The 9,146-nt window shown below is 41.7% G+C and overlaps 1 protein-coding gene across 1 annotated transcript in view; it reads right to left on the bottom strand.

Moving 5' to 3' along the window:
- The window catches only part of RYR2 (ryanodine receptor 2), a 561,319-nt gene that overhangs the window by 206,672 nt on the left and 345,501 nt on the right, over positions 1–9,146 (bottom strand). Inside the window, 2 exon segments of the mRNA XM_025039067.1 lie at positions 9,034–9,137; positions 9,139–9,146. The exon segment at positions 9,139–9,146 is cut by the window's right edge and continues 39 nt beyond it. Coding sequence (XP_024894835.1) covers positions 9,034–9,137; positions 9,139–9,146 — 112 coding nt within the window.

Raw genomic sequence — 9,146 nt, 5'->3', positions numbered from 1 at the left:
TCGCCTGCGCCCGGGCGGGTCGGTGGGGAGGATGAGACCACCGCGGGGGGCGTGAACGGGAGACAGAGGGTGACAGACGAGGGTGACAGACATGTCGTCTGCGTAGGACTCAGCAGGCGTCGCAGGCGGGAGGGGGGGGCGGGGAGTGGCCGGGAAGTGACCAGGAGAGAAAAGGCTCAAACTGCGGGGCGGGCGACCACCCAGGGACTGCCCGGCTAGCCGCGAGGGCCCCCACCCCGGCCTTCTCTGTAGCGACACACACGCGTGCACACGCACACACACGCACATACACACGCACACGCGCTGTTTCAGAGATTTGGGAGAAAGACAAAACGTTCCCGTCTGACGCCAGGATCAGGTGCGGCAAAGGGAGGTGACACCTGTAGGAGGTGACATCGGTAGGGGTGACATCTGTAAGGGGTGACATCTGTAGGGGATGACATCTGTAGGGGTGACCTCTGTAAGGGGTGACCTATGTAGGGGTGACCTCTGTAGAAGGCGACTTCTGTAGGAGGCGACCTCTGTAGGGGGTGACCTCTGTAGGGGGTGACCTCTGTAGGAAATGACATCTATAAAGGGTGACACCTGTAGGGGGTGACATCTGTAGGAAATGACATCTGTAAGGGGTGACATCTGTAGGGGGTGACATCTGTAGGGCTGACCTCTGTAGAAGGCGACTTCTGTAGGAGGCGACCTCTGTAGGGGGTGACCTCTGTAGGAAATGACATCTGTAAGGGGTGACATCTGTAGGGGGTGACATCTGTAGCGGGTGACATCTGTAGGGGTGACATCTGTAGGGGCGACATCTGTAGGGGCGACATCTGTAGGGGGTGACACCTGTAGGGGTGACACCTGTAGGGGTGACATCTGTAAGGGGTGACACCTGTAGGAGGTGACACCTGTAGAGGTGACATCTGTAAGGGGTGACATCTGTAAGGGGGGACATCTGTAGGGGGTGACATCTGTAGGGGGTGACATCTGTAAGGGGCGACATCTGTAGGGGGCCCATCTGTAAGGGGGGACCTCTGTAGGGGGGGCCATCGGTGGGGGGGGACCTGGGGGGTGACATCTGTAAGGGGTGACATCTGTAGGGGTGACATCTGTAGGGGTGACATCTGTAGGGAGTGACATCTGTAAGGGGTGACATCTGTAGGGGTGACATCTGTAGGGGTGACATCGGTAGGAGATGCGCGTGAGTTGAGTGGGCCAGGGGTGTGAAACCTCAGACCTTAGAACCTGGGGCCTGGACAGCCAGGAGAATGGGAGCTCCAGGCAGTCACAGGGGAGGAGGACGGGTTCCACCGAACTAACACCTCAAAGGATACGGTCAGTCAGCTAGGGTCGGGGTTAGATAAGAAGGAAAAAGAAGCGATTAGACCACAGTCGCCCAGCTAACGAATGGCAGAAGTGGGGAGCAGCCTCACACTGAGTTCTCTGCACTCCGAGTAGCTGGCACAAAGTGTGTGACAGGGCTAAGAATTAGCTCGCACCTGCTCTCCTTTTAAGAATTGGGAAAGACCTCATAAAAAAGGTTTAACAGCCTAACCACCGATTCAAACGATAATCTACATCGTCTTTAACAATTTAAGATCAGATTGGAGTAAAAAATAAATGACTACGAGGTCCTAGCACATAACAGGAGCTCATTGAATGAAATGATCATTTAAAGAAATGTGGTGATTACAGGGCTTGCAGCTGAACTGCATGTGCTGAAAACCCTTTCAACAGCGGGGTTAATTTTCTGAAAAGCAACACTTTGTTTTTCCACCTTCCTCCCGACAACGCACATGCACACACCTTACCACCTATCTGCTCCAAGCAGCTCTCAGGTCTACAGCAGTGACAGCCTCAAACTCAAATGCCACCTTACATGTGTGCGTGCACGCACACACACACACATCATGCAATATATTCAGACATCATCCTGGAAAACAAATGCCCTGGCTCTCGCCAAGCCGGCGGAGCAGGTGAACACGGCGCTCATCACCTCCCACAACCACGTCCATATCATAACTGACTACAGAGTCATCAACCTGGGGAGCCATCTGAAGACCAGCCCAACAGCAGGCCATAAAGAAATGAGGACATAAAAAAGCAGCCACGTCGAGACCGCAATCCTAATAAAAAAAATTCTGCATTATGTATGTATAACAAAAAAATGAATGCATTAACATAGCTTAAAAAGATGACATTTATAATACTATATGGAGCGCACGGCATGTACAAAATTCTCTGCTACTGATGCGTTCCAGGTGGGGGTGGGCAGGGGCCTGAATGAGAGAAACATCGCTATCATGAAGGATAAATAACCCCATGTCTATTAATAACTGAATGATTTGTGAAAACCAGGTCAGTAAACTACTTCTTGAGAAAAAAATTTAGATATTATGATACTTAAGGCTACATAGAAAATAGCTGTAAATAGGCAATACTGAAAAAAGGAAGTCAAATTTTCAGAGTTAATACTTCTTCAGTAAACAGCACACTGGTCTGTCGCTTCCTTAAATCCTGAGTGTAACTTTCCCGAAAGTACTGTAAGAGACAGGATATGAGCTGTGCACTGCACAAATGTTTGGAGATTACTTTCCAGGAAAGAACAAAGCTTTCATGTAGGTACACTTATTTTTAATTATGTCAACATTTGCAAATAAAATGGTACATTATATTCCTAGTACAACCTAGGAGATAAAACTCCCAATTTTCTAAGGATGGACACTCGGTTTTTTAGAATTCTAAACTACTGAAAAACTCCCAGGTTCATTTTCCCTTTCTATGTTTCCACGGCAATGGATTCCACTAGTATGCACAGTGTGCTCAAGGAATGCAAACTAACTTAAATACTGGCTTACGTCGAATATACTGGAAGGTGAACTTGAGATACAAATAGATAATTTCCTTAAAAGCCCACTAGGAATTTCTTTTGGTTTTAAGACTTAGCACTGATCCTCTCCACTGATATGCATAATAAAAATAGGAGTCGGACCATATGAAAATCTGTGGCGACAGCAGGTGACAGTGAAGAATTTCTCAGTCCTCTCATTTTTTCCTGCTGCACCGTTCTTACACTGACGAGACTCAGCCTGCACTTGGAATGAATACGCTCTTCACACAGACCCATTAGATCTTCCTCAGATGCCTGTGTGGTCCACGGCTCTTGTTCTGCATTTCTTACGTTAGTTTAGGAGAGCTTGCAACCATGGCAACATTCTGTTTCTTGATAAAATATTAATACTCAATGAAAATCTGAATCCACAGAAGTTATTAAAAAAAAAAAAAAAGACCCAGAGAATCTTAACAAGCTTCTTTCGAAAATCCTGTGGCGTCAAGCCGCCAGGCACAAAGTGGGTGCTCTATCAACACTTGCTGAACTGAATCGGGGAACAAAGACTCCCCGGAGCCCAGGCCCGTGGGGATGGTCTGCACCACTGTCCCCCAAACATGCAATTCTCAGACTCTGCTGATTTTAAACACTCTGCATTCATATATGTTTGGTAGGCAATTCTAGCTCATGTAGTGTGTTATATAAATGATTTCTGTGTTGTTATAATGGATATTTTTTAACTGACATTAAAAAATGAAGTCAGCAGATATATTCCTAATGCACTTTATCAAGGCTGTTGGTACTCAAAGAAGAAATTCAGGAATTATGCCTTTAATAAACCATCTCAAGATTAAGGGCAAGGTCTGAATAGTGCCTGTGTTCCCAGTGCCCTGGAGACACTGACAGAGGGGACACACGTTAATGACCCATCTAATAAGGCCTAAGGAAGCAGTGAGGCTGCCCCCAAAACCATCCATTTAAAAGACACTGACCACTAGAGGGCAGTCGAGATATAATTATGTATTAAAATAGCTACTTATAAAAAGCTGTGAAGGGAAGCAAGGTAGCTTCTTTAAATTTCATACATATCTAGAAATCTTTAGGTGTATTTATATAATTAAAAAGTTATTCATATTAACCAGTCATCCTTTTAATCTCCTCGTATTATTTCTAATTAAACAATTTAAACCTTGATAAAACCTTATAATGAATAAGAATAAATTACTTTTTTAAGTGTTTTAAAATATTACTTAGAACAGTACTCCAAAAATAGTACAATTCAAAACTGAGTTTATATAGTCAATTTGTAACATGTAAGCATTCTGCTGCCTAACAGAAAATAAATTGTAACCCTGTAAAGTCTAACCCGTGGGGTTAGACTAAATTCTATCACAATTTTAGTGCCTTTAGCTGTTTTAATGTGCAGCCAATTATAAATTAATGTTTTTGCTCTTATCTTAGTGATCACGGAACTTTACTTTAGTCCATAAAATCTCTCACATCTATATTTTCATTTCCATTTCACCATCCTAGTTCTGAAACTCACAATTTTATTCATTTTTTAATTCCCAAAACTAAGCATAAAAGATGTTCAGTAACTAAATATTAAAATCAAATGGAAGTGAGGATTATTGAAAATATGAAAGCAACATGAAATCCGAGATCATGGGTTTTGTAAATATCGGCTCCTTTTCAAAAGTCACTGGAAAGGAGGTAACCATAAGGTAGTAATACATTGTCTCCCAGGGGTGTTAAGAAGATGAAATTATGGTTGTAAGTAGTATAAAATGCTACATGTCATAAGAATAACGTATTATCCAGCATTGCCTTGGAATAAAGTTCTCCCAAAAAATGAATGTGCCAGATGTAACTGACACAGTTTATGTCCTGAACTGATGTCTTCAAAATATAACTATTAATTTTTTTCTGGCAAGCACTGTACATTTCTTTGAACAGGGTAAAGGTACCCTCCTTCCTGGAGAATGCCGTAACTTTTTTAACAACGCATTTCTTTTGTTTGAATTAGTAACGCAAAGAGCGTACAGAATTTCATAGAAATGGTGTGTAGTGAAATGTGCACCTCCAATCCCACGGCTGTCGCCAGCCCCCTCGGTGGCCTTCCCGGAAGCAGTCACTGTTGCCATCGTCTTCTGTCCTTCCAGAGCTGTCTGTGCATATGCAAGCGTCGACTTAGATATTCTTCTTTATGACTCAAATGGCACCGTGCTCTTGGCCCAGTTCAGGACTCTGTTATTTTACCTTAATAAACCTGAGATTGTTCCCTATTGGCACTTCATTAACGGCTTCATAATATTCCATTGTAAGAATGTACCAGAATATTTTTAACCAGCTCCCGTACCAAAGTTTAGTCCAATCTTCTGGCTTTTGCCTGTGTGCATGTTTTACCTGTGTCCGTGTATGTGTGTGCACGTGCGTGTGCGTGTGTGTGCTGGGATGTCAAGCACAGAAGCCTATCATCCGGCTCACTCATACAGTTCTTTTGGACTGTGTAAGTCTCTTCTGCTGCTTTGCTTTGTTTTGCTTTGTTTTGCTTTCCTGCATCCTTGATCATCGAATGCGTTTCCTCACCCTCCTCCACCATCGACATCGCTCTAATGTGTGTGGTGTTTTCCCTTGGATATGTATGTATTTTTGTTGAACTCTAAAATACTGTTTACTGTGTATTTAGAAATTATATTAATGGCTGCCTATTATTTTTTAACATTCCTATTATTTTTCTTAACTTATTTCCCATAAATGGACACCTGTGATGCTCTCAGCTTTCATGATCACAAATGATGCTGTAATAAACACGTTCGCACATACTCCCGTACCGACGTACACACGACGGTTTCTACATCTGAGTGTCGCATTGCTGGGCCAGACTCAGGCTCCTGGTATTACAAGTTTTCCACTCATCAGCTTTGCCAGGTATAAACTTCCGCCTGAAACACATGGGATTTCTATCTTCTCCATCCTGTCAACATTTGATAGCATAAAGTTTGCTGATTATTTTAATTTGTTGTATATAAAGTAAGAATTATTTTAGTTTGCATTTCTCTGGTGGTTAGGGATATCTGAAATATCTTCATATGTTTTTCCAGTCTATGAAATTTCCCCTCCTATTTCTATATGTTGCCTATTGGTCTTTTTTTAATTGAGGTATAATTGAGATATATTAGTTTCGGATGTACAACATAGGGATCCAGTATTTGTATATACTGAAAAATTATCACTATGATAAGTCTAGTTAACATCCATCGCCGCACCGTTGCAGAGCTTCTTCCTTGTGACGAGTACTTTTAAGATCTACTCCTCTCCTGTAGTTTTCACGTATGCAGACGGTATTGTCAACGCGGCCGCCGGGACTTATTTCATAACTGGAAATTTGCACCTTCTGATCCCTTCACTCATTTCACCCATAACTAACACTTTGACCGTGATTCACTGTCCTTGAAGACTCAAGGTTATCGTTAAAGCTATCACTCATCATTTTTCTGCACTGTAGTGGGGTTTTCTTGTTTTCTCTTTAACGAACTAGCTGTCGATTGTAACCTTAGAACTGGGTCAGCTTGACTTTGGCAGCATTTTCTCAGTGCGACTGTCAGTGAGTCCCAGGAAGGCAACGGTGTGGGGAGCACCTAGGAATGTGAAGTAAACAACTTCCAAACACACAGTGAAGCAGAGTTGGGGTGGGGGTAGACGGAAGAATGGATAACTACATATTTATCAAGACACCAGATGCCCAAAATGTATTCATATGGAAAGGAATGAAAATAAATTATGGGGATATCGGATGGTTGGTGTGTCAGACTTTAAACCCGGGGTGATTTTCCCGCAAATTTTATTATTCTCATTACAACATCTTTCCAACAGAAAAGATATTGATAGTCATCTCTCCTAACTAATACTCCCTAAGGATACACAATGTAAGGAAGTATATATAAAGTCAAAAGAGAGCTCAAAAACTTCTGTGATTATTCTATTCTTCATATACCTAATAGAGTAATTGAATCAAATCTAAAACTAATGTATGCAAAAACACTGGAAAGTGCAATATTATCATAAGGTATTACTAATAAATATTTGTATGTACCCAGTTGTTTGTTAAAAATTACATTTGATAGGTCAAAGAGGACTTGCGGGCTGTGAAAGCAGGAGCTCTTAACACCGTGGCTACAGACCGCGGTGCTGTTGTCCTGAGGAGGGGTGGCACAGGGCCACTCACCACTATGAGAGTGTACTCATGATAATCCACGATCGCTGACGTGGGAAAAGAAATAACTGTCTGAAAGTTTAGTCAGAAAAAGAACATTTAACATCAATTAACTCTTGGAAAGATTTATAAAGTCAGTAAGTCCCTAAGAAGACTGATCGTGACAAAAACAGAGAAAACAAACTGACAACATCAAGAATGAAAAGAGATGTCACTACAGATCCCACAGACATTGGAGGGATACTAAGGGACAAGTAGAACAACTTTATGCCAAGAAATACAGCAACTTAAATAAACTACTTTGTTGGAAAAATTATAACCTGCCAGAACTGGCATAAGAAATAGCAAATCTAAATATCTCCTGTAGTTATTAAAGAAACTGAATTCATAATCAGATACCTTTTCTAAAGGATAAAATTCCAGGCCCAGATGGTTTTAATGACATATTCTACAAAAAAAAAAAATTAAGGAAGAATAATATAAAACAAATACAAACTCAGTAAACAGAGAAGAGAACATCTCTTAACTTCTAAGGCCAATATTACCCTGATATCAAAATCTGATAAAGACAGAAGAAAATTACATACCAGCATTCCTTATAAACAGATGCAAAAATCTTTAACAAAATAGCAAATAGAATCCAGCTATATATAAAAAAGGATATTACACCACGACCAAGTAGAATTATCCCAGAAATGCAAACTTCTTTTAACATTCAAAAGTCAACATTATTCACAATATTAGCAGCACGTAGTAAGCACTAACCATTAGTTATTATCGCTATTTAAGATCTGGATGCCTATGCACAGACTATACTGAAAATATTAGTAATTAGAGGCTATTTGGGATAGATTTTTTAAAACTTTCTATAAAAAAGGCATTATAATGAAATATACAGTCCTCATTTCATTTTTGCCAACTTTAAAATATGGATATTAATACTCTGAAGATAACAAACAAAAACCTCATTTAACTTGGAGTTGGGGAAGGCCTGTAGGGGGAGCTTTCACGGCCTAAAACTCATCAATCACCCTAAACAGAAAGAGTATTTTCTGTCTCAAACAGGAAAATGTTTTTCTATTCTATTAGTCCAGCGGGAAAAGGAATCACCTCACCTGTCAACCAACCACTCAGCCAAGCAGACAAACTGTTACAAATCAGCCAATGAAAAGCCACTACACTTAGAATCCCCAGTTCCTCCGATAGACTCTGTGCTTACCACAGCCCCTCTGAACACCTCCCTTTCTTTTAAAAAGGAATATGCTTCCCCTTTGGTCTCTGGATCTGCAGGTGGTTCGCTATTGGACCACATATCCTGAATTGCAATTCTTTTTGTTCCAGAATAAACTCATTTTGCTGGAGAAATATCTGGCTGTCTATTTGCTTAAGGTCAACAATACCAACGCATACTGCACAAGCAAAAGATTAACATGTCGATCATTTAAAGCATATTCTCAGAAGGTATTATTTAAGGAAAATGTGTTCTTTACAGAACCTTCAAAAATCCATTTATTCAGCACATAGTTATCGAGTGCCTATTCTAATGTTTTCCTTAAAGCAAAAGATCGCACCAATTAATACCGCCTACATGAACGGGTAACATAACGAAGGTTTAGAAAACGCTAGCTCCCACTATAGTTTATGCCCATAAACAACTAAAACCAGCTCTTCTGCAGCAGGGTCAGAGAGGGGCAACACCAGCATCAGGTGGTTAAGTGTCCACCTCGGACTCTTGGGGGAGGTACGCCCATTTCCTCCCCGTGAAAAATCACTGCAGTCCTGAGCCACTCTGCTGAGAGATGGGTCTAACCCTTCAGTGTCCTTCGGGAGAGAAAAAATGCTCTAAACTACATCCTACATGCTAAATTACAGACCAAAGGACTATGTGTTGTATACTCCCCTTCTATTCGTTTATATGGTTAAAAAACTACTACTATAGTAGGGAAAACAAGGTAAAACTACTACTAAAGAGGGAAACAAGGTAAAACCGAGGTACCGTGATCCTGATCCGGCGCCTCCAGGCTGTAGCCGTACCCCAGCAGCGTGCGCACAGCCTCCCGGAGGCTGTCCTTATTGGATTTCTTGGTTCTGTCATCGCGGAGTGTAGGG

The sequence above is a fragment of the Pteropus alecto genome, unplaced genomic scaffold (assembly GCF_000325575.1).
Source record: "Pteropus alecto unplaced genomic scaffold, ASM32557v1 scaffold189, whole genome shotgun sequence".
NCBI lineage: Eukaryota > Metazoa > Chordata > Mammalia > Chiroptera > Pteropodidae > Pteropus > Pteropus alecto.
This window is presented reverse-complemented; position numbering and strand designations above follow the sequence as displayed.